The sequence below is a fragment of the Micromesistius poutassou genome, assembly GCF_964030765.1.
Source record: "Micromesistius poutassou genome assembly, chromosome: 9".
Lineage (NCBI taxonomy): Eukaryota > Metazoa > Chordata > Actinopteri > Gadiformes > Gadidae > Micromesistius > Micromesistius poutassou.
The window spans coordinates 9,313,656-9,339,234 of record NC_140279.1 but is presented as its reverse complement, the minus strand read 5'-3'; the positions used below and the strand labels follow the sequence as shown (position 1 = coordinate 9,339,234).

Below are 25,579 nucleotides of genomic sequence, written 5' to 3'. Positions count from 1 at the left end.
CTTTTGTTGGTTTGGACAGTTTGTCTGTGTGTCAGGAGACACCAGACACACCATCAGGAGACACCAGATACAGTCAGGAGACACCAGACACACCATCAGGAGACACCAGATACAGTCAGGAGACACCAGACACACCATCAGGAGACACCAGATACACACCGTCAGGAGACACCAGACACACCATCAGGAGACACCAGATACAGTCAGGAGACACCAGATACAGTCAGGAGACACCAGACACACCGTCAGGAGACACCAGATACAGTCAGGAGACACCAGATACAGTCAGGAGACACCAGACACACCATCAGGAGACACCAGATACAGTCAGGAGACACCAGACACACCATCAGGAGACACCAGATGCAGTCAGGAGACACCAGATACAGTCAGGAGACACCAGACACACCATCAGGAGACACCAGATACACACCGTCAGGAGACACCAGATAGTCAGGAGACACCAGATACAGTCAGGAGACACCAGATACAGTCAGGAGACACCAGACACACCATCAGGAGACACCAGACACACCGTCAGGAGACACCAGACACACCATCAGGAGACACCAGATACAGTCAGGAGACACCAGACACACCATCAGGAGACACCAGATACAGTCAGGAGACACCAGATACAGTCAGGAGACACAAGACACACCATCAGGAGACACCAGATACACACTGTCAGGAGACACCAGGTTAGACAACCCTAACCCTAACCCTATAAACATGTAGCTAACCCAATACCTAAACATAACCATATCTAAATAATTACCTACAATTACTTTCGCTCAGCTAGTACCTTAACTAACCAGCTCTAACCTAGAAGGAGTTCAGAATAAGTCCACTAGTTTCCATTGCAGAATAGAGCTCGCACCCTGGCAATAAGAGTTTGAGTGGAGATGAACAGGAATGTGATGTGGGTGTCGCGGGGGGAGCCTCCACCCATGGGCCAGGTAGGAGCCTCCACCCCTGGGCCAGGTAGGAGCCTCCACCCGTGGGCCAGGTAGAAGCCTCCACCCATCGGCCAGGTAGAAGCCTCCACCCGTGGGCCAGGTAGGAGCCTCCACCCGTCGGCCAGGTAGAAGCCTCCACCCGTCGGCCTGGTAGGAGCCTCCACCCGTGGGCCAGGTCTGATGACCTCAGGTTGTGTTGTATTGCAGCAGCAGAGAGGCTGATCTCTCCAGCTCCTCCAGGAACAACAACTCAACTCATTAAGGAGACCCAGATGTGTCCCTCTCCAGAGGTCTGGAGGCGGACCTTGTTTACCAGCTGCTCCCTGCTCCACCCGCCTCCACCCGTCCCTTCATAGAGACACCGTCACCAGGGACCAGGTGGATCACCTGCTCCCCAAGGAGGAGGAGCTTCGTCTAGCCGCCTGGCGCTCCCTCCTGCTGCCTCAGAGCTTCACTTTACAGACGAAGAGCAGAGGACCTCCTAAAGACCAGAGCACCTCCTAAAGAGCACCTCCTAAAGACCAGAGCACCTCCTAAAGACCACCTCCTAAAGACCAGAGCACCTCCTAAAGACCAGAGCACCTCCTAAAGACCACCTCCTAAAGACCAGAGCACCTCCTAAATATCACCTCCTAAAGACCAGAGCACCTCCTAAAGACCGCCTCCTAAAGACCAGAGCACCTCCTAAAGACTGCCTCCTAAAGACCAGAGCACCTCCCTAAAGACCACCTCCTAAAGACCAGAGCACCTCCTAATTGAGAGGTTTGAGGAGGTGGTTGAGGACCCAGGGAGGAGGAGGAGGATGGATGAAAGGAGTCTGGACCAGGATATGTTGGAGGTCCTGAGGGGCAGAGCCACCATGAGGCAGACCCCCTCCAACATGGTCCGAGTCTTCATCTCCTCCACCTTTAGCGGTAAGAAAAATACTGAAGTTGAGGAATGCACCTGTACTCTAGATAGGAGCAGTGTCCTCTCCTCTAGAAATGAGCAGTGTCCTCTAGATAGGAGCAGTGTCCTCTCCTCTAGATAGGAGCAGTGTCCTCTCCTCTAGATAGGAGCAGTGTCCTCTAGATACGAGCAGTGTTCTCTCCTCTAGATAGGAGCAGTGTTCTCTAGGTATGAGCAGTGTCCTCTCCTCTTGATATGAGCAGTGTCCTCTCCTCTAGATTCAAGCAGTGAGAGGCGTGCGTTTCTGGAGAAGGCATTTCCAGAAGTCAGGAGTTTCTGCAGCAGTCTGGGACTCGTGTTCGAGGTGAGTCTCCCTCACTCAATGTGTCAGTAGATGTCAACACCAGCCTGGCCTCATAGTGGGAGCCCTCACCCTCTCATAGTGGGATCCCTAACCCTCTCATAGTGAGAGCCCTCACCCTCTCATAGTGAGAACCCTATGTGTGTGCGAGCTTGTGCATGTGCGTGTCTGTTCATGTGTGCGTGCATGCTTGTGTGTGTGTTTGTGGGTACCTGTGTGTGTGTGTGTGTGTGTGTGTGCAGGCGGTGGACCTGCGCTGGGGTCTGCGGAGCCACAGCGGGGGGGATCACCGCGAGGCAGAGCTCTCCCTGAAGGAGATGGAGACGTGTGAGAGGAACTCGCTGGGCCCCGCCTTCATAGTGAGACACTCACCCTCTCATAAGACAACCTCACCCTCTCATAGTGAGACCCTAACCCTCTATTAGGACAACCTCACCCTCTCACAGTGAGACCCTAACCCTCTCATAGGACAACTTCACTCTCTCATAATGAGACCCTAACCCTCTCATAGGAAAACTTCACCGTCTTACAGTGAGACCCTAACCCTCTCATAGGACAACTTCACCCTCTCATAATGAGACCCTAACCCTCTCATAGGAAAACTTCACTGTCTCATAGTGAGACCCTAACCCTCTCATAGGACAACTTCATCCTCTCATAGGACAACCTAACCCTCTCATGTGTTTGGCCCCTGTTACGGCCCATTGTCTATGCGCAACCATGAATGGATAGACACGAGAATTACTGAAAAGTAGGGGCTTTATTCAGGTTCCCACCTGAAGTCATACATGACTTAAACGGACAAAGGCCAAACAATTATGGTCTCACGCAGGAGACAGAAAAAAGGAGGTGGCCAGGCTTAAGCCCACCCGCAAAAACTTTGTGTTGAGAGAGAGAGCTTCCTGGGTCTGATCTGCCTAAGTAGCCTACACCGCCAGATGTAGCCGATGATTGCCAATTGGCAGCTGCAAAAAGGTGATAGGTAGAAAATACTCCCCAAAACATAATAGCACCAGCAGGGGATGCTAAAGTGCATATAAAAACTAAACAAAATAAAGAGGGTCCGTAACAGCCCCTCACCCTCCCATGTGTGTGGCCCCTCACCCTCCCAGGCCCTGGTGGGCTCCCAGTACGGGGAGCGGCCCCTGCCCCGCCTCCTCCCAGAGCCTCTCTTTGAGGTTCTGGAGGCGGGGCTGACCCCCGACGACCTCCAGCTCCTCGGCCAATGGTACCTCAGGGACACCAACGCCGTCCCGCCCACCTACGTCCTCCAGCCAATCAGGAGTCACCTCCCCTCCTACGGGGAGCCGGGGGCGGAGCGCGAGGCTAGCTTCGCCTCCTGGCGCACCACCGAGGCGAGGCTGCTGACGGCGCTCCGCAGGGCAGCCTCCGAGGCCCAGGTCAAAGGTCACCTCACCCCGCAGCAGACACACCGCTTCTACCAATCAGGTGACAGCACACACACACACACACACACACACACACACACACACACAAAAAGGCGTCGCTGAGCCGGCCTGTGTTCATGTGTTCATGTGTTCAGCCCCCGAGGCTGAGATGACTGCAGGCCTGCTGAGGGGCGGAGCCCAGAGCCAGGGGGGCGGAGCCCAGAGGGACGCGCTGCTCTTCATCAGGGACGTCCCGCGGCCGGTGGCAAGGGAGGGGCCTAAGCGTGGCCTGGCCCGCCTCCTGGCGGCGGCGGCGGCAGAGGGCGGCCTTGACGCGGAGGCCCGGGCGCTGCTCTGCGACCTGAAGGGCCGGCTGGCGGCCTTGGGCCCCGAAGGGCTGCACCGCCACACCCTGGAGCTCAGCAGGGGGGCCGTGGACCCCCGGCGCCGTGAGCACGCCCTCTACCTGGAGACGCTCTGCGGGCAGCTGGTCGCCCACATGAAGGGCAGCATCAGCCGGCTCCTGGAGGAGCAGGAGGGGAGCAGGAGGAGGAGCTGGGGCAGACAGGCCGACAGCCTCCTGGAGGAGGTCAGCGGCCACGTCCTCCAGGGGCTCCGGCGCTCCCAGGAGCTGTGTGGGCGGGAGGGGCTGCTGGGCCGGCTGAGCCTGGCCCTGTGGGAGGCCTCCGCCGGCCCCCACCCCCCTCTGGTGCTCCACGGGGCCCCGGGGGTCGGCAAGACGGCCCTGCTGTGCCGGCTGGCCCAGGAGATGCTGGGCGTGCTGGGGCCCGGCGCGGTGGTGGCCCTGCGGCTGCTGGCCCCCAGCAGGGGGGCCCGACCCACAGTCGGGGCCCTCCTCCACAGCCTGGCCCTGCAGGTGAGCCTGGCCTTCCACCTGCCCCCCCCCGCCCCACCGGGCTCCCAGGTGGAGCAGTTCCGGTCCTTCCAGCGGCTCCTGGGGGCCGTGTCCCAGCAGGGGGAGTCCCTGGTGCTGCTCCTGGACGGGGTGGACCCCCTCGCCGCCGAGGACCTCTACTGGCTGCCGGCCGCCCTCCCCCCCAACGTCCACCTGCTGCTGTCCACCGCCACCGCCGCCCCTGCCATGGGGGCCCTGCGGGGCCGGCTGGGGGCCGGGGCCCTGGTGCTGGTGGAGGGGCTGTCCCTGGAGGAGGGCCGGGAGGTGGTGGAGCGCGCCCTGACCTCTGCCCGCAGGACGCTGACGGAGGAGCAGCGGGAGCTGGTGCTCAGCAGCTTCCAGAAGACGGGCAGCCCGCTCCACCTGAGGCTGATCCTCTGGGCGGCGCTGCGCTGGACCTCCTACACCCCCGCCTCCGCGCTCAGGCTGGGCGGCGACCTGCAGGATATGATGTCACTCATCTTCCTGTCCCTGGAGGAGAGGCACGGCCGGCAGCTGGTGGCATCGGCGCTGGGATATATCGCCCTAAGCAGGTCATCACTAACCTGACCCTAACCCTGACCCTGACCCTGACCCTCTAAGAGGACAGTGTGGTTCTACTGGTTCTACTGGTTCTCCTGGTTCTACTGGCTCTAGTGGCTCTAGTTGTTTTACAGGTTCTACTGGTTATAGTGGACCTACTAGTTATAGTGGTTATAGTGGTTCTGGTTCTACTTGTTCAAATTTTCTACTGGTTCTACTGGTTTTACTGGTTCTCCTGGTTCTACTGGTTCTAGTGGTTCTAATGGTTCTACTGGTTCTCCTGGTTCTGGTGGTTCAACTGGTTCTACTGGTTTTAGTGGTTCTACTGGTATAGTGGTTCTAGTGGTTCTACTGGTATAGTGGTTCTAGTGGTTCTGGTGCTGCTGGTCCTCAGATGCGGGCTGCTGGAGGCGGAGCTGTGTGACCTCCTGTCCCTGGACGATGAGGTCCTCTCGGAGGTGTACCGCTCTGCCCCCCCGGACCAGCCCTCCCCGGTCCGCCTGCCCCCCCTGCTGTGGGCCGGCCTCCGCCTGGACCTGGACCCCCTGCTGCTGGAGACCTGGACCCACGGCGTGCTGCTGCTGGACTTCAGATACCAGTAACACAACTCATTACTAACCTCACTAACTAACCCATTACTAACCTGCTGCTGGAGACCCACGGTGTGGGTCCAGGTGCTGGACTTCTGATACCAGTAACACCTCACCCAACTAATTCATTACTAACCTAAATTATTAAATTATAACTAACTAACTCATTACTAACCCCCCTACTTACTCATGACTAACCTCACCTAACTAACCTAACTCATTATTAACCTATCCAAACTAATTATTTGTGAGTGTGTGTGTGTGTGTGTGTGTGCAGACAGGTTTGTGAGGCGGTACGTGGCCGTTACCTAGGTGACCAGAGGAGGAACAGGATGTTGTCAGAGTACTTCCTCGGTCTGTGGAGCGGCAAACTGAAGCCTCTGGCCCTCACCCCCCGGACCCTACTGCTGAGTGACAGGAAGGTACTACTACTATAATACTACTACAGTACTACTACAGTACTACTACTACTACTACTACTACTACTACATTACTACTACTATAGTACTAGTACATACTACATTATTACTATACTGCAATTCCCCTGATACAGTACTGCTACTATTGCAGTACAAATGAGATCTAATTGTTTACTACAGAGCTAACAGAGTACTGCCCATGCACTAGGCTAGTACCTCGTACAGCAGTACTATCCTACTCCTCAGCAGGTACTACAATATTACGAAGGTACTGGTAACCTAGTACTAATAGCTAGTACTGTTCCCTAGTACTGGTACCAGTACTAGGTACCTAGTACTGGTACCTAGTACAGCAGGACTATAGTTATAACTATAGTACTAGTACTAGCAGTGCTCCATGGCAGTATGTGATTGGTCGGTCTGTTCCAGGTCCCGCCCCAACCGCTGTGGTTTGCTCCAGGATTGGCTAATATGAGGAAGCTTCAGGAGCTGCCCTATCAGCTGCTCCATGCTGGTTTGTGGGAGGAGTTACGACAAGAGGTCATTGGTAAGACACACCCGTCTCTATACTGTCTAACCCCTACCTGCTCCTTAATGACCCGTCTCTATACTGTCTAACCCTTGCCTGCTCCTTAATTACCTGTTTCTGTACTGTCTTACCCGTACCTGCTCCTTAATGACCTGTCTGTACTGTCTACCCCCTACCCGTCTCTGTACTGTCTAACCCCTACCTGCTCCTTAATTACCTGTTTCTGTACTGTCTTACCCATACCTGCTCCTTAATGACCTGTCTGTACTGTCTAACCCCTACCCGTCTCTGTACTGTCTAACCTCTGTATCAGGTAATGCAGACTGGCTCTACTGTAAGAGCAGACTGTGTGGGATAGACAGTGTGATTGAGGATCTCCGGATGTGTGGTGACCTCATGAGCTGTACCCAGAGTGCACTGCTTCACGACACCCTGCAGCTCATCAAACCCAGAGCGGACCGGCTGGGCGGTCACATGGGTCAGTGGGACCAATCAGAGCACAGCTGATGTCACATGGCTCAGTAGGACCAATCAGAGCCCAGCTGACGTAGAGCAGCGTGCTGATTGGTGCCGCCTCTCCTCTTCCAGACAGAGCTCTGTTCTACTCCGAGCTGGTGGCCCGCCTCCTCTCCCTCGGCACTGCGTTCCCGTCTCTGATTGGCCGGTTGGTGGGTCAGTGTGAGGCGTGGCTCCTGTCCTGTGAGGAGCCTGTCCTGGTGCCCAAGAGCTCCTTCCTCACGGCCCCTGGAGGCCCGCTGAGACACAGCTTCACCGGGGACCGCACAGGTGGGCTCTCTGCCTCTCTCTGTGTTTCTGGTCTCTCTCTATGCTGCTGGTCTCTCTCTGTGTTTCTGGTATCTCTCTTTGCTGTTGGTCTCTCTCTGTGCTGCTGGTCTCTCTCTATGCTGCTGGTCTCTCTCTGTGCTGCTGGTATCTCTCTGTACTGCTGGTCTCTCTGTGTGCTGCTGGTCTCTCTCTGTGCTGATGGTCTCTCTCTGTTTTGCTGGTCTTTGACTGGTGTCCCTGTGTTACTGGTCTGTGTGTGTGTGTGTGTGTGTGTGTGTGTGTGTGTGTGTATGTGTGTGTGTGTGTGTGTGTGTGTCTCTGCAGTGCTGTGTGTGTGTGTGTGTGTGTGTGGGGACCTCCTGGCCTCCGGTTCAGACGATGGCTCCTTGGTGATCTGGAGGCTCTCGGCCCTCAGCCTGCTGCACCTGCTCACACACACAGGTAGGCCTCTCACAAGTCCCCACACACAGGTAGGCCTCTCACAAGTCCCCACACACAGGTAGGCCTCTCACAAGTCCCCACACACAGGTAGGCCTCTCACAAGTCCCCACACACAGGTAGGCCTCTCACAGGTCCTCACACACAGGTAGGCCTCTCACAGGTCCTCACACACAGGTAGGCCTCTCACAGGTCCTCACACACAGGTAGGCCTCTCACAGGTCCTCACACACAGGTGGGCCTCTCACAGGTCCTCACACACAGGTAGGCCTCTCACAGGTCCTCACACACCGGTAGGCCTCTCACAGGTCCTCACACACAGGTGGGCCTCTCACAGGTCCTCACACACACAGGTAGGCCTCTCACAGGTCCTCACACACACAGGTAGGCCTCTCACAGGTCTTCAGGCCTCACAGAGGTCCTCACCCAGTAAGGGGAGTTTATAATAACTGACATGTTATGAGGCTGTGTCTGGGTGAGTTTATAATAACATGTTATTAGGCCTGTGTCGGGGTGAGTTTATAATAACATATTATTAGGCTGTGTCTGGGTGAGTTTATAATAATATGTTATTAGGCCTGTGTTTGGGTGAGTTTATAATAACATGTTATTAGGCTGTGTCTGGGTGAGTTTATAATAACATGTTATTAGGCTGTGTCTAGGTGAGTTTATAATAACATGTTATGAGGTCTGTGTTTGGGTGAGTTTATAATAACATGTTATTAGGCTGTGTCTGGGTGAGTTTATAATAGCATGTTGTTAGGCTGTGTCTGGGTGAGTTTATAATAGCATGTTATTAGGCTGTGTCTTGGTGAGTTTATAATAACATGTTATTAGGCTGTGTCTCGGTGAGTTTATAGCAGGTGACCTGGTGTTTACTCCTACAGCTGCTGTCCTGTCCATCAAACTGATTGACAGCGGAACCCACTGTCTGTCATTGGCTGCTGACGGTTCTCTCAGGAGGTGGAGCTTGTTGTCCGGGAAACAAGTGTACTGTGTCCAGTCAGCGATGGACCCTGACTCTACCCCCGCCTCCCTCCACCTATCACAGCAGACCAACCAGATCTTCGTTTACACCAAGACTCAAGTAGAGAAACCTCTGGTCATGTTATAGAAACAGCATGCTGGGCGGGTTGGGTTCTAAGTGGGTTCTAGGATCCTGGTCTAGGGTTCTGAGTAGTTCTATGGTCCTGGTCTAGATCTGAGTTCTAAGTGGTTCTAGGGTCCTGGTCTAGGTCTGGGTTCTAAGTAAGTTCTCTGGTCCTTATCTAGTTCTGGCTTCTAGGTGGGTTCTATGGTCCTGGTCCTGGTCTATGTGGTTTCCATGGTCCTGGTCCTGGTTTAGGGTTCTAAGTCACTCTCTGGTCCTGGTCTTACGCTGATCTCTGTCCTGGTGTAGGGTTCTAAGTGGGTACTCTGGTCCTGGTCTAACTGTGGTCCCGGTCCTGGTCTAGGTGAGGAGCTGGGCACTGGACTCCAATGCCCCCCTGCTGAACCTGTCCACCAGAGGGGCGGAGGTCCTGGGTGTCCTGGGGGCCGACGTGGTGACGCGGACCGGAGCCGGGGCGGTCCACATCGCCCAGCAGGACCAGGGGTCCCCTGGGGGTCAGGGGTCACCAGAGGTCCTGAAATCGCTGATGCTGCCCATACTGGGTCAGGTTCTCCTTCTGACTGAGGACGGACTCCTGCAGCAGGTGGGTCTGGAGGACCGGCTGGAGTAGGTCTGTGTTTAGTATGGAGATCTACATATGTAGATGTAGATATACAGATGTAGATATACATGTAGATATACATATACATATGTATATGTACTGTAGATAAACACATTTAGATATACATCTACATATGTACTGTATATCTACATATACATATGTATATCTAAGACTCTTTCTGGCGTCTCCCAGGTCTCCAGGAGTGGCCGACAGACTGAGACTCTGTTTCCCATGATGCCTTGCTCTCTGTTCATGGCCACGGAGGATGAGAGGATGCTGTTAGCAGGTGAGCCTGTAGTTCTCTAGTGTCCTAAAGCGCTGACTGGGGGTCTACTGTAGTAGTACTGTGTAGTACTGTACTGTAGTAGTACTGTGTAATACTGTACTGTAATAGTACTGCAGTAGTACTGTGTAGTACTGTACTGTAATAGTACTGCAGTAGTATTGTGTAGGACTGTACTGTAATAGTACTGTGTAGTACTGTACTGTAATAGTAATGTAGTAGTACAGTGTAGTACTGTTCTGTAATAGTACTGCATTAGTACTGTGTAGTACTGTACTGTAATAGTACTGCAGTAGTACTGTGTAGTACTGTACTGTAATAGTATTGCAGTAGTACAGTGTAGTACTGTGTAGTACTGTACTGTAATAGTACTGCAGTAGTACTATGTAGTACTGTAGTACTGAACTACACGAAAGCTCAGAGGGGATCGTGCTTTTGCTGCTGTGGCTCCAAAACTCTGGAACAATCTGCCCCAGCACATCAGAGAGGCCTCTTCTCTGTCTGGGTTTAAATGCCTCGTCAAAACCCATCTTTTTTCCTTGGCTTTTAACACTTAGGAAGACATTGACACTTTCTTTTTATCTTTGTATCTTTTATCTTAAACTTATCTTATATTTTTATCTTACCTTTTATCTTTTCTTATTTTATTATTTTATTGTATTTTATTGTATTTCACCTTACTAATTATGTTGTCCTGTTGAGCTGTTTTTATTGTCTTGTATTTGTGATGCTTTCACTTATTCTCTGTAAAGCACTTTGGTCGACAGTGGTTGTTTTTAAAGGGCTTAACAAATAAAGTTGGATTGGATTGGATTGGATACTGTGTTCTCCAGGATGTGAGAAAAGCCTGCTGGTGTTCAGCCTCCACCAGGAGACCCAGCTCCACCAGGAGGCCGAGCTCCACCATGAGGCCCAGGTCCTCAGTGCTTGTGTCTCCAGGGACTCTACACTGTTGGCCTCAGGCTGTGAAGACCACATCATCAGAGTGAGGATCTCTCTCTCTCTCTCTCTCTCTCTCTCTCTCTCCCTCTCTCTCTCTCTCCCCCCCCTCTCTCTCTGTCTCTCTACCTGTATATATATATATATATATATGTCCCTGTGTGTTTGTGTATATTAACATGTGTATTAACAAGTGTATTAACATGTTACACATGTAAATTAACATGTGTATTAACATGTATATTAACATGTGTATTAACATGTCCTCCTAGATAATAGATAATAGATAATTTGTAAGTTGAGATAAAGTTGACATGGACCTGTAATACTGACACCATCTATAAAAAGGGCCAAGTTAAGACAATTTAGAGTGGATAAGTTACTTTTCTATCACTCCTTTGTTGAGAGCATTTTATTTTTCTGTTCTGTTGCCTGGTATTTCTCCTTGTCAGTAACTAACAAAATCAAATTAAGTAAGATAGTTAACATGGCCAGCAAGGTTGCTGGGCAAACACAGCATGGCTATGACTTATGAAAGGAGGGTGGTCGAGAAAGGTCAAGCCATTAGGGAAGACATGTCACATCCCCTACACCAGGCATATGAGGTGTTGCCATCAGGTAGGAGACTCAGGCTGCCCGCTTTCCAAATAAATCAAGCCAGCAGGTCATTGATTCCGACTAGTATTGCACTGCTGAAGAAGAACTTACCTGCAGGACAGCACTTTAAACAGCACCATGCACTTTCCCTCTCTCTAGACTGTCCCAAGTATGCACAACTGCACTTTACCATCCTATTAATGATAGGTAGTGGGGTCTATGTATTCTGTCCTGGTGTTGTGTTGTGGGTGGGGGTTGAGGAAAAAAATGTTTATCCTGTCTTGTCTAGCTGTCTTTTGTATTGTCCCTTTCTGTCAATAAGTGTATCAGACATACTGTATGGCGCAGAACAAAAACATATCTATCTATCTATCTGTAGGTGTGGGGCCTCCCCTCTGGAGCTGTGCTGCAGCGCCTCCAGGGGTCCGAGGCCCCTGTCTGCTGGCTCTCTCTCCTCCCAGACGGGGGTCTGGTCTCCTGGTCCCGGGGAGAGCAGAGGGTGGTCCTGTGGAGCCTGGACTCAGACCCCCAGACCAGACCCCCCGACCGCCTCCCCCCCGGCTGCACCCTGCTGGGCCTCGCCAAGGACTGCTCCCACACCTACTGGGTCCACCCGGACCACCGGACCCAGGTCATCTGCTGGGACCCCCTCCATGGTGGGTCCACTAGTCCGGGTTGGTCTGTACTCGTCTGGTCCTGGTCCTGGTCCGGTCTGGTCCTGTTCCTGTTCCTGGTCCTGGTCCTGGTCCGGTCTGGTCCTGTTCCTGTTCCTGGTCCTGGTCCAGGTCCAGGTCCAGGTCCAGGTCCAGGTCCAGGTCCTGGTCCTGGTTTTGGTCCTGGTCCTGGTCCTGGTCTGGTCTAGTCTAGTCTAGTCTAGTCTAGTCTGGTCCTGTTCCTGGATCTGGACCTGGTCCTGGTCCTGGTCTGGTCTGGTCTGGTCTGGTCTGGTCTGGTCTGGTCCAGGTCCAGGTCCTGGTCTGGCCTGGCCTGGCCTGGTCCTGGTCCTGGTCCTGTTCCTGGTCCTGTTCCTGGTCTGGTCCTGGACCTGGTCCTGGTCTGGTCTGGTCTGGTCTGGTCTGGTCTGGTCCTGGTCTGGTCTGGTCTGGTCTGGTCTCATCTAGTCTAGTCTAGTCCGGTCTGCTACAGCTGACCCCTGACCTCTGTGCAGGTGGTGTGTCAGACACCCTGCCAGTCTCGGCGGAGGTGGTCTGTCTGCAGCTGGCCCACAACAAGAGGCTGCTGTTCTGCGGCCTGAAGACCGGCACGGTCCTGATCTACCCCCTGGACCGGCCTCAGGAGACCCTGTGCCTCCCGCCCCCCGAGAGCCTCCCCCGGGTCCAGGCCCTGGCCCTGGACCCGGGGGAGCGCCGGCTGGCCGCCGCCTACGAGGGCTCGCTGGCGCTGTTCCAGGTCACCACCCGGGATGGGGCCCCGGCCGTGGAGGGCCCGGTCCGGACCCTGACCCTGGACCTGCTGCAGGCCCCGGTCTCTGCCGCCGCCCTGCTGGCCGACGGGAGGCTGCTGTACGGGACGGGGGGGGGGGAGCTCATCCTCTGGGCCTCCAGCGCCTCGCGAGGCCCCGCCCACCTGGAGGCCGCGCCCGGCCCCGCCCACCTGGAGGCCGCGCCCGGCCCCATCACCTGCGTCCAGGGCGGGAACTCGGGGCTCCACGCCCTGGTGGCCTCGGGGGGCGGGGCATCTGGGGGCGGGGCCTCGGGGTCCGGCTGGCTCACCCTGTGGTCCCTCAGCCCCCTGACACTGGACCACACCATGGAGTTCAGCTCGCAGGTCAGACAACATGAGGGGTTAACATGAGGAGTTAGCATGTAGTTTACATGAGGGGTTAACATGTAGTTCAAATGTAGGAGTTAATATGAGGGGTTAACATGAGGTTTGAACATGTAGTTAACATGTAGGAGTTAACATGAGGACTTAACATGTAGGAGTTAACATGAGGGGTTAACATGAGGGGTTTGCATGAGGGGTTAACATGAAGGGTTAACATGTAGAGTTGTAGTTACCATGTTAACTAACCTATCGTTGGTCTGTGCAGGAGGCGGCCGATGTGCGTGTTGTGTGTGCAGCCTTCTCAGAGAGCGACCATCTTGTGTTCACCGGCTCTCTGGACCAAACCATCAAAGTGTGGGACGTCGCTACAGGTACCATCCTCACATGCTACATCATGCTACAACGTGCTACATCATGCTACATCATGCTACATCATGATACCGACATGCTACCGGCATACTGCTGGCATGGTGAGACAAGATACTGAAATGACAAGATCATGAAATGCTACCCACATACAACATCATGCTACATCATGCTACATCATGCTACATCAAGCTTCCCAAACACAACATCGTGCTACTGCCGAGTAACATGCTACATGCTCATGTGCAAATGCGTGTAGCAGACTGAGCCCCCCCCCCCCCCCCCCAGGCCGGCTGCTGTTCCTCCAGCGCGTCGACTCCGCCCCCGTCTCCATGGTGACCTACAGGAACGGCTTTGTGGCGCTGTGCCAGCGGGGGGCGGTCCTCAGGGAGGTGTTCCGCCGCCCCGAGACACTGGGCCTGGACCACGCCCCCCTGAGGAGCGTCCAGGCGCAATACCGCCTCACGTCCCGGGAGAAGGCCCCGCCCCCCCGCCGCCACACGCCCACGCTGGACATCGACTTCAACCCCGCCCAGCTGAACTTCAACCTCCTGGGCATGAGCCAGCCCTCCTCCACCACCTGCGTGGTGACGTAGACCCGAGGACCTCAGGGGAACCTCCTCAGAACCCCTCCTCAGAACCCCTCCTCAGGACCCCTCCTCAGGACTCCTCCTCAGAACTCCTCCTCAGAACTCCTCCTCAGGACTCCTCCTCAGGACTCCTCCATGACTACGGCCCTGTCCCATTATTCCCCCTAGCCCTAGATTTGAGCCCTAGCCCTAGAATTAGCGCGTTCCCGCAGAGGGGTAGGGTGTTCCAATACTTAGTGAGCAAGGGAGTGCCAATTTTCCCTTAAAATCACCCCTTGGTAGCTAGCCAACTCGGTACCTCACTTGCAGCTAAGGGAGTATCACGAATTACCTAGGACACCTTGCAAACGCGGCAATCTTTCCATGTTTCTCAAACAGTTATACATTATGTTAAATTATTTAACCGTAGACAGGATTTTACTTTACGATCTGAATGTGTAGGTCATCTTATTTTCGACACAAGGGTCACATTTTCAAATGTGAATGGAAATAGTAGTAGGCTTCTTCATGTAGTGTAGACACGCTGTGCGTGACATAGGGGAGCACATTCGCTACACTAATTTGCATAATATTAATTACAGTGGTGTCCCATTTCATAGGGAAAGATCTTCACTCTCACTTCCCTCTTTGAGGGGACTTTACTGTGGAGGGAACTCAAAGCAAGTGTTCTTGTTAAGGGGAGAGTAATGGAACGATGCCAACAACCCAGACTCTGAGGAGGCTCAGGGTTCTGCTCTGAGGAGGCTCAGGCTTCTGCTCTAAGGAGGCTCAGGGTGCTCTGTTAGGCTCAGGGTTCTGCTCTACCTGCAGGTCTCTGACTCATGCTGGGGTCGTAGCATTACCATTAGCATTAGCATTATGTCGTAGCATTATTGTTATTTATTGTAGTTTGACTGACTGGATGCGGCCGACAGTGCAGCGACCTCTGGAGATCATCTCTGCTCAGAACACCAGCTGTAAGAACATATACGTATATCTATATGAACATATAGAGAAGATATAAATATGTGAAGCACATGTGATGATTACTTTATACCATAAAGAGAGAGGCCGGATTATTGCTTTAAGTCAAACTTTCAACAGTCATATAATAATTATGATGTATAAAACTATATGATATATAATATAATGACATAATTATAGGATTATTTTTGTACCACTCATAATTATGACACTGTTTAGAGAAACCATCGTTACCATTAAAGACGTTAATGCTGCTGGTTCCTGTGCTTCCATGGGACTCCTCTAGTCCTGGTCTAGGTCCTGGTCTAGGTCCTGGTGTGGGTCCGGGTCCTGGCCCTAGGTCCTGGTCTAGGTCCTGGTGTGGGTCCTGGTCTAGGTCCTGGTGTGGGTCCTGGTCTAGGTCCTGGTCTAGGTCCTGGTGTGGGTCCTGGTCCTGGTCTAGGTCCTGGTCCTCTATCCTTCCTGTCAGGGCTTCCTCCTCTCAGGCTTTAGTCTGCAGTCTCGCTGTCTGCACTCTATATATATATATATATATATAATGATATATAATACATATGATATATATAATATAATATATATTATATGTTAATCAGCTTCTACCATCTCCACACATCAATGAACTGGTCCACATGCATTAATTCATATATTAAAGTCATCTTTTATTCTACAACTTATTCTCCTTGAGCCTGAAGGTCAGATTGAGAGCGGCTGAGAGGTCGAAGTGGAATATTTAGACAACTTGAGGTTCTATGTGAGGAAGGTTCTATGTGAATGGGTATTATCTGGAGGAGGGTCCTAGGTGAGGAGGGTTCTATCTAGAGGAGGGTCCTAGGCAGTGTGCGAAATACCCTTCAATATTCGGGGGGGTCCCCATCTCCCGATTGTTGCGCAATATCAATCTAATTTTTTCTCATGCAGTAGGCCTATAGCATACTTAGCAGACGTCAAGGCGCAAAGTCAAAGTACTTTGTGGGCGGTTCTATGGCGCTGTTGCTATTATGACGGCGAGATAAATGAGCTTTGCACCCGGCGCAAATCTAAAATGGGTTGGGCTGAAACCCGTGGGTGTGTTTTGGGCTTAACATGCAATAAACCAATGAGAGTGGCATCTCCCATCCCCTTTAAGAGCCAGCGCATTTTGACTTGACGAGTTGATTTTTGACAGCGCGTTTGCAGTCTCCGCTGAGACAGATGCATGACAGACCACATGAATTTCAAACTTCAAATGGCTCAGTTTATGACCAAATAATAGGCATAATTAACACATGGAATAGCGTTTTCTTCTCCAACTTCAGAAACACTGATTCGTCATGTAAATTGCGGTAAAGACAACTTAAAACATATGCGGACGCGGTCCTCGATGGCCGCAACTCTGGGTCTATTTAATGATATGCGGCAATACATTAACAAACATCGTTTGTTACCAGTATTGTATACATTATCGTTGTCGACTTGTGTTAATAATATGCATGCGTCCCCCTGTTAATATACATCGCCATGGACTGCATTATGCGTTACGTGTTTAATTTGCGTGTGTTTAGACAGATGGGCGCGCACACACGCGCACCAAGCATCACCCGCATTCATCCATTCTATTAAACACTCACTCGCGGTAAAACTATGTTTTCTCACGATCAAATACTCAATCCTAAAACTCAATCCTAAAAGTAATGGGCTTGTACACGATGTCTGGGTCAAGAACATATGTGTTTGCTGTACGGTGTTTGCAGATGCATTGATTTAAAAGTACAACTTACCGCTGTATCAGCTGTTCTTTCCCAAATCATTTAACCAATCATTTACCCTAAAACTAGATTTTGTTTTGGAAGCCTGGAATATACTTTGCTCGAATGTATTATTGTTATTATTATTATTTTAACGCATGGCATAGCCTACTATACTTCATTCATGTTCATTCATGCAGCCCTATGGAAAAAAGTGTTTCCACAATCCACACGCTATGCAGTTTCACACGTATGAATAATCTTTGACATCATAATATTTAAATCAGGTTAATAGTTTGCATGTTTGTGCTGTGTCAGGCATGCAAACTGGTTTGGGGTGAAAAAGGTGAGAATGATGCGTGAGCCAAGGAAAACACAGACCCACTAGGGGGTTCCAGGGTTATACTCCGGGGAGTTAAATTAAAAAATTATATAAAAAAAAATATATAAATAAAAAATAAATTATTAAACCTATATAAAAAAAATATGGTAAAAAAAAGGTTTAAAAAAAACATGCGCGTGCAGGTTTTTTTTTAACCATAATTTATTTTTTATCTAATTTTTTAAATCTAATTTTTTATTATTTTTTAAAATAAATTGATATAATTTTTTTATCATTATTTTTTAAATTATTTTTTCAACTTCTAAAATTAAGGATTTTTTTTTTTATAATTTTTTTTTTTTTACCTGCGCGCATGGTTTTTTTTTCCTGCGTGCGCTTGTTTTTTTTTTCCTGCACGCATGTTTTTTTTTAATTAATGAAATAAACGTGAAATATACATACACAGACTAAACTGTTGTGATATGAAACAACTTTATTAATCTTATAACCAAGTCTCATATAAAAAAGAAATATGGCCTTGCTTTTTCTTTGCAGAAAAATAAAAAAAATGCAAAAACACCAATGATGATTCATAATGTTTGTCAATCAGATGCTTATTAGTTTTCTGGGGAACAGTCAGCCTCCTATCAACTGTATCAATCATTAAAACAAAGTCCTCATCTTCAATCATTGGGACTGCTAATCCTGTGTGTACAATGCATTTGCTCTGGCGTCCTCCTTGGTCTGTTGTTCTGGGATGCACTAGCTTTATTTGCACTCAGTGGCCCATCCTTGTCGGTGGCCTTCTGTACCTGTGAGGTAGAATGGAGGGTCCGATTTTTCTGTCTCTCATCCACTCCCATCTCTCACTCAAACATACATGCACACACAGCTCCAAGTTGTCTCTATACTATATTTCTGCTCCTTTCTCCCGTCATAAGAACATTACTGTATGTAACTGTGGCTATCTGTTGCGTGGCTTTCCCACTAAGATAGCTTTCTTTATAAAACATTAGTATTCATTTTTAGTGTTTCTCATGTCACAGAAACCACAGTGAATCCTGTGTTTCTGTGCCCCGCTGTGGTGTCGACAGCATAGAGCTCCGGTACCGTTACAGGACAGCGGTGGTTTCTTTCAGCTTGTATTGTATTCCAATTTGAGCGAAAACACACATAACATTAGCTTGAAAGAAAAAAACTGTTTAAGTATGCTTATCTTTGCATGAATTTCGGGATGACTCGTCTGCCAATGAATTCAAGTTGGTTGTGTTTTAACCGGTGATTGTTGCGCCAAACTGTTTACAAAGGGACACTTGCTTGTGACGCAGCAAGCGCCTGCTATTTGACCTGCCGGGCGGGACGATCAGTACTTCCCCACATAAAGAGCTTAATTCTGATTGAATCGCTTCCCAAATCGTCCCGCTTACATTTTCATCTCGTTTTTATTCGTTATCCAAATAACAAAGAAGTGTAGGCCTACAACACTTGTAACTTACGTAACTTGTAACTTACAACTTGTTGTAACTTGTTACTTATGTAACTTACGTAACTTACAACTTGTAGCCTAATTCATAATTTACAACTTGTAACTTAGGCTACGTAACTTACAACTTGTAGCTTATGTAACTTAGGTAAGTTACGTAGCCTAATTTGTAACTTATGCAATTTATGTAACTTGTGACTTACGTAATTTATTTATTTATTATTATTTATTTATTATTTAGACAATTCACGTAACTTTAACTTAGGCCTACGTAGGCCTAACTTACGCAATTTACATAACTTTAACTTACGTAACTTACACAATTTACGTAACTTTAACTTACGCAATTTAACTTACGTAACGTACGCAACTTACGTAAATTCAACTTACGTAATTTACGTAACTTACGCAATTTACGTAAATTCAACTTACGTAATTTACGTAACTTACGCAATTTACGTAAATCCAACTTACGTAACTTACGCAATTTACGTAAATTTAACTTACGTAAATTCAACTTACGTAATTTACGTAACTTACGCAATTTACGTAAATTCAACTTACGTAATTTACGTAACTTACGTAATTTACGTAAGATACAAGTTACGTAAATAGTGTAACTTACGTAATTTACGCAATTTACGTAACTTGTAACTTACGTAATTTACGTAACTTGCGCAATTTACGTAAGTTAAATTTAAATAAATTACGTAAGTGTAATTTACGTAAATTTAACTTACGTAACTTACGCAATTTACATAACTTGTAACTTACTCAATTTACATAAGTTACGCAATTTACTTAACCTTAACGTAATTTACGCAATTTACGTAACTTTTACTTAAACAATTTACGTAACTTTAACTTACGCAACTTACATGATTTATGTAACTTACGTACGTCACCTAAGTTACGTAATTGACGTAAATTTTAAGTTACGTAAGTTACGTAATTTATTTATATAAGTTACAAGTTGTAACTTACAACTTATGTAACTTACGTAACTTACAACTTGTAACTTACGTAACTTATGTAACATACAACTTGTAACTTACAACTTACGAGTTGTAACAAGTTGTAAGTTACGTAAGTTACGTATGTTATGCAAGTTACAAGTTGTAAGTTACGTAAGTTACATGTTGTAAGTTACAAGTTGTAAGTTACGTACGTTTTACAAGTTGTAAGTTACAAGTTGTAAGTTACAATTGTAAGTTACGTAAGCTACATGTAAGTTACATAAGTTACATGTAAGTTACGTAAGTTACAAGTTGTAAATTACGTACGTTTTACAAGTTGTAAGTTACAATTGTAAGTTTCATAAGTTACGTAAGCTACACGTTGTAGCCTAAGTTATGTAAGTTACAAGTTGTAAGTTACGTAAGTTTTACACGCGCCTCCAGACGATATTATGAATCTCAAACAACTGCGTCAGAGACTGTCGTCTCTGGTTCTTCCACTTCCACATCCACAAGTAGACTGAACCGCGACATTGGAGGAGAAAGGGATTGTTGCCCGCAATTGTTGACCGCGATTGTCTCTGGCCGGAGCCCCGCTACCCGCTGCCCAGGCACCACTGCCTCTGCAGCGGGCAGTGCCGAGGTTGCAGCGGGGGAAAATCAGCTTTGTGCCGGGTGCAAACTAGCAACGACACATGCGTCGGTGTAGAAAGTCAATTGCACCGGGTGCAAGATAGGGCCCTTCTTCTGTTTGGCGCACATGGCTAATTTGCATACGCACACAGGACTGGCTGGCTCCGCTTGGCAAAAAATAGAACATATTTGTGAATAAATGTTTAAAATTCTGAATACTGGACATGGTGAGCTTAAACACATTTAAATTACCATTAGTGACAATAAAATATATATATATATTTTTTTTTTGGACGAAATTTGAGACCCCCTTCAAATTTTGCTTTTGAGGCTTTCAGGGGGTCTCATGGGTTAATCGGGGGGGCCCAGCCCCCGTATTTCACACACGTCCTAGGTGAGGAGGGTTCTATCTAGAGGAGGGTCCTAGGTGAGGAGGGTTCTATCTAGAGGAGGGTCCTAGGTGAGGAGGGTTCTATCTGGAGGAGGGTATAGGTGAGGAGGGTTCTATCTAGAGGAGGGTCCTAGGTGAAGAGGGTTCGAAGTGTAGGAGGGTTCTATGTGATGTGATGGGTTTCTATGTGAGGACGTTTCTTTGTGGCTCAGGGAAGGGGTGGATGGCGGGCAGCCAGTGGCTCTCCTTCCTCCGCTGTCGGCTCTCCACCTCCACCCTCTGCTGTTCCGCCCGGATCCTGGAGATCTGTGCTGCTGCCAAACACACCAAACACACCTGACAAACACACACACACACACACACACAGACACACACACACACACACACAGAAAGAACACGCATGAACGCAGAAAAATGCCTCCATCCCTCCTCCACTCCTACATCCTCTTCCTCCTCCCCCCTTCTCCTCCTCCTCCCCTCCTCCTCCTCCACCCTCCTCCTCCTCCACCCTCCTCCTCCACTCCTCCCCCCTCCTCCTCCTCCTCTTCCTTCTCCGCCTCCTCCTCCCCCCTCCTCCTCCTCTTCCTCCTCCTCCTCCACCCTTCTCCTCCTCCACTCCTCCTCCTCCTCCTCCTACACCCTCCTCCTCCTCCTCCACTCCTCCCCCCTCCTCCTTCTCCTCCACCCTCCTCCTCCTCCTCCACCCTACCTCCACCAGCAGCAGTGCTCCAGCCAGCCCCCCCACCAGCAGCAGGTGGTGTTTGCTCCACCGGAGGATCTGCTCCAGACAGCCGGCAGTGAACACCTCCTCCTGGGCGGAGCTCTCCTCGGCCCGCTGCACCCCGTAACCACACATGGTGTTCATCACCATCTACACGCGCATGCACGCACGCACGCACACACACACACACACACACACACACACACACACACACACACACACACGTTAGGGTTAAGGGTTAGAGTGTGAATATCTATATTTTTATACTATATTTTTCATATGGGATTTAAAAACCTGGTTTTATCGGGACTGGGGTTAGGGTCATGTTTTTACCAGGACCGGGGTTAGGGTCATGGTCTTACCAGGACCGGGCATAGGGTCATGGTTTTACCAGGATTAAGATTAAGGTGACAGTTTTACCAGGGTCAGGGACCTGGGTTATGGTCAGTAGGGTCTGGGTTCAGACCTGGGTTATGGTCAGTAGGGTCTGGGTTCGTGACCTGGGTTATGGTCAGTAGGGTTTGGGTTCAGACCTGGGTCTGCAGGCCGGTGCAGCAGGAGAAGGGGACTGCGCAGGCCTCCAGGCTGGGGTTGGTTTCAGAACAGTTGAAGTAGGCGTTGAGAGACCAGTCGGTGTAGACCTGCACCCCACAGCACTGGAACTGAACACACAGCAGGGAGTAGAGCCTGAACCAGCAGACCACCACCTCCATAGAGCTGCTCTCATAGAGCCTGAACCAGCAGACCACCACCTCCATAGAGCTGCTCTCATAGAGCCTGAACCAGCAGACCACCACCTCCATAGAACTGCTCTCATAGAGCTGACTGTCGTAGAGCTGTGTCTAATAGAGCTGGTCCTCATATAGCTGTATCGCACAGAGCTGTTATATAGAGCAGCGTCTAATAGAGCTGTGTCTCATCGGGCTGTTGATATATAGCAGCGTCTAATAGAGCTGTGTCTCATAGGGCTGTTGATATATAGCGGCGTCTAATAGAGCTGTGTCTCATAGAGCTGTTGATATATAGCAGCGTCTAATAGAGCTGTGTCTCATAGGGCTGTTGATATAGAGCTGTGTCTCATACATACTGTCACCTTTTTCTGGATGAAGTCAATGATGTTCTCCAGATCCAGGTCTTCTCGGTAGCCGACCAGTGCTCTCAGCATCAGCTGCTCTGTCCTCTGGATCACCTGATCAACGACCAATCACACATCACCACGCGCTACAAACCCCTGGGGATGTGAACCCATCCCAGCCTAACGTTACCACTGGGGATGTGAACCCATCCCAGCCTAACGTTACCACTGGGGATGTGAACCATCCCAGCCTAACGTTACCACTGGGGATGGGAACCCATCCCAGCCTCACATTACCACTGGGGATGTGAACACATCCCAGCCTCACATTACCACTGGGGATGTGAACCCATCCAAGCCTCACATTACCCTCTCACTGAAGATGTAGCTCAGAACTGTGACTCCGATTTGCAGAAGGAGGATCACCAACAGTATCCCTAGAAACTGGAGGCAAGATAGACACAGCTTTATTAGACAGTCCTTTAGTAACAACTCATTAAGTGAGGTTAGTTAACTTATAGTAGTTATAGTTGAGGCTAATAGTCTGTCAGGTTGTACCGTGATTCATAGAAATCTGAATGTATTGTGATTGTTAGTCCAGTCGTATCCTAAGTCAGGTCGTTCAGTGATCGTTAGGGGCAGGTCGTTCAGTGATCGTTAGGGTCAGGTCGTTCAGTGATCGTTGGTCTGGTCGTTTTACCGTTCGCAGGAGGCACGTGGCGTTGCGCAGAGCTCCCAAGCAGCCGAAGACGTTCATGAAGAACATGACAGAGCCAATCAGGATCAACACCAGGGCGGGGTCAACCGTCAGAGTGTCAATCACATCTACACACACACACACACACACACACACACACACACACACACACACACACACACACACACACACACCATACATCGTACATCCGTTATAAATCAGTTATTATTCAAATAGTACAGAAAGTATGATTGGAATACTATAGACTTGACGCAGTGTGTGAGTAGTACTATGGACTATACTCAGTGTTAGTAGTACTATAGACTATACCCAGTGTGTTAGTAGTACTACAGACTATACTCAGTGTAGTACTATACTCAGTGTAATACTATACTCAGTGTAGTACTACAGACTATACTCTGTGTAGTACTATACTCAGTGTAGTACTACTAATAATTATAATAATAATAAGTTTATTTTATATAGCGCCTTTCTCACACTCAAGGTCGCTTTACAGAGACAGGGTAACACAACAGAACAACAAGAAATACAACAAAACAAACAAGTGTAGTACTACAGACTATACTCAGTTCAGTACAATACTCAGTGTAGTACTATAGACTATACTCAGTGTAGTACTATACTCAGTGTAGTACTACAGACTATACTCAGTGTAGTGCTTTACTCAGTGTAGTACTACAGACTATACTCAGTGTAGTACTACAGACTATACTCAGTGTAGGACTAAAGACTATACTCAGTGTAGGACTAGGTGACCTCTGACCTTTCTCCTTAGCGGTCTTGGCGTAGACTCCAGCAGCGACCAGGACGGAGCTGGCCACCTGGGGGTCCGGAGCAGAGTCAAGAGGTCAGTGGGGGGTTGATGGGTGGAGGGGGGTGTGTGGAGGAGAGGAACGTACCCAGAAGACGTAGCAGCAGCAGAACAGGCTGTACTTGATGGTTCTGTAGCCCTTCATGGTGTCAGCGTCGCTCCTCGGATCAGAGCTGCTCTGCTCCTCGACCTGTTCAGACCTGATCTACATTCCACACATCAGCCCTCCCTCCCTCTGTCCATGTGTCTGTCCTCCCTCTCCCTCCGTCCATGTGTCTGTCCTCCCTCTCCCTCCGTCCATGTGTCTGTCCTCCCTCTCCCTCCGTCCATGTGTCTGTCCTCCCTCTCCCTCCCTCTGTCCATGTGTCTGTCCTCTCCCTCCCTTCCTCTGTCCATGTGTCCTCTGTGTGTGTGTGTGTGTGTGTGTGTGTGTGTGTGTGTGTGTGTGTGTGTGTGTGTGTGTGTGTGTGTGTGTGTGTGTGTGTGTGTGTGTGTGTGTGTGTAATGCCCTGGTGTCCCGCCCCTCCCCGGTACCACACACACAGCTGTGGACCAGCAGCTCTCCTGCGGGCGGTGTTAGGTCGACCAGGTGTATATAACGCGTTTCACCACCAGGTGGCAGCACTGTCGCATTGTCAGCTCAATGAGGTCCAGCTTGGAAACGAGAGACAAAGAGACAAGAGAGTCTCCTACGTTCCAATGAATACTTTGAAGAGTAAGAAAGTTGAGATTAGTTATATAATAATAATAACAATAATAATAATAATAATAATAATAATAAATAGTTATTATATATAAGTTATAGCGCCCCCTGTAGGAATTTTGGCCCCAACCTTTCTGGAGACCTGCTTACCGGGAACACAAAAGTCGTCGAGAAATTACCAATTTTGTGGGCTGAGCTACAGGGGTTACCAATCCGGAATAATAATAATAACAATCCCATGAATAAAAATTATACCCTAATTATACCCTAACTATAACTAATAATATATTGATTCAGTTATTAGGTTTCCACAGAGACTCTCTGAATACCTAATAACTGAATAACTAGGACTGCTAGCGGTCTCACACACACACACACACACACACACACACACACACACACACACACACACACACACACACACACACACACACACACACACACACACACACACACACACACACACACACACACACACACACTCAGTGTTCTGTAGCTCAGTGGTCTGTAGCTCAGTGGTCTGTAGCTCAGTGGTCTGAAGCTCAGTGGTCTGTAGCTCAGTGGTCTGTAGCTGTGGTCCAGCGTGACATTTCCCCAGTCTGATGATTTGGAGCCATATCATCTACTCAGAGGTGGAAAAAGTACTGAAATAATACATACTTTTACTCAGTAACTTGTGTGGTTTAATATGTAACTAAGTACAATACTTAAACCAAAACTTAAGTAAAAGTAAAAGTACAGTTTTTAAAAACTACTGAAAAATTACAAAATACCAAAAAAATCGACTCAATACATTTGCTTGAGTAAATGTAGTTACTTTCCACCTCTGCATCTACTGGTGTTGGTCCACCGTGTTTCATTATGTCCAGAGTCAACGCAGCCAACTACTAGAGCAGTTAATGCTCCCTTCTGCTGACAAACTTTATGGAGATGCTGACTTCATTTTCCCGCAGGACTTGGCCCCGCCCACAACGCCCAAGGTACCAATACCTGGATTAATGACCATAC

At 49.3% G+C, this 25,579-nt stretch overlaps 2 protein-coding genes across 2 annotated transcripts; one reads left to right on the top strand and one right to left on the bottom strand.

The window, feature by feature from the left end:
* Positions 1–1,839: 1,839 nt before the first annotated feature.
* Positions 1,840–14,077, top strand: nwd1 (NACHT and WD repeat domain containing 1; the record flags this gene model as incomplete). Its single annotated transcript, XM_084473563.1, has 18 exons — positions 1,840–1,873; positions 2,126–2,211; positions 2,451–2,567; positions 3,321–3,657; positions 3,752–5,045; positions 5,429–5,632; positions 5,902–6,046; positions 6,473–6,590; positions 6,886–7,050; positions 7,161–7,358; positions 8,684–8,883; positions 9,251–9,513; positions 9,709–9,794; positions 10,625–10,776; positions 11,824–11,983; positions 12,496–13,115; positions 13,381–13,486; positions 13,770–14,077. 18 exons carry the CDS (start codon positions 1,840–1,842, stop codon positions 14,075–14,077), a joined length of 4,593 nt encoding a protein of 1,530 aa, XP_084329689.1.
* A 6,247-nt stretch (positions 14,078–20,324) lies between these two features.
* Positions 20,325–24,059, bottom strand: LOC311353522 (tetraspanin-33). The gene is made up of 8 exons (XM_084473438.1): positions 23,957–24,059; positions 23,821–23,878; positions 23,040–23,164; positions 22,709–22,783; positions 22,358–22,453; positions 21,798–21,926; positions 21,253–21,414; positions 20,325–20,854 (listed from the first exon to the last, which is right to left on the bottom strand). Exons 1-8 carry the CDS (start codon positions 24,011–24,013, stop codon positions 20,657–20,659), a joined length of 900 nt encoding a protein of 299 aa, XP_084329564.1. The 5' UTR covers positions 24,014–24,059; the 3' UTR covers positions 20,325–20,656.
* Positions 24,060–25,579: the final 1,520 nt, after the last annotated feature.

What these genes read in the sequence shown, in the direction of transcription:
- LOC311353522 (XM_084473438.1), bottom strand. Translation starts at nt 24,013, where the DNA reads ATGAAGGGCTACAGAACCATCAAGTACAGCCTGTTCTGCTGCTGCTAC. An exon ending in CCACGTGCCTCCTGCGAACG is followed by an intron (nt 22,784 to 23,039) that starts GTAAAACGACCA and finishes TCTTGCCTCCAG; the next exon opens with TTTCTAGGGATACTGTTGGT. An exon ending in GCACCGGCCTGCAGACCCAG is followed by an intron (nt 21,415 to 21,797) that starts GTCTGAACCCAA and finishes ATGCGCGTGTAG; the next exon opens with ATGGTGATGAACACCATGTG.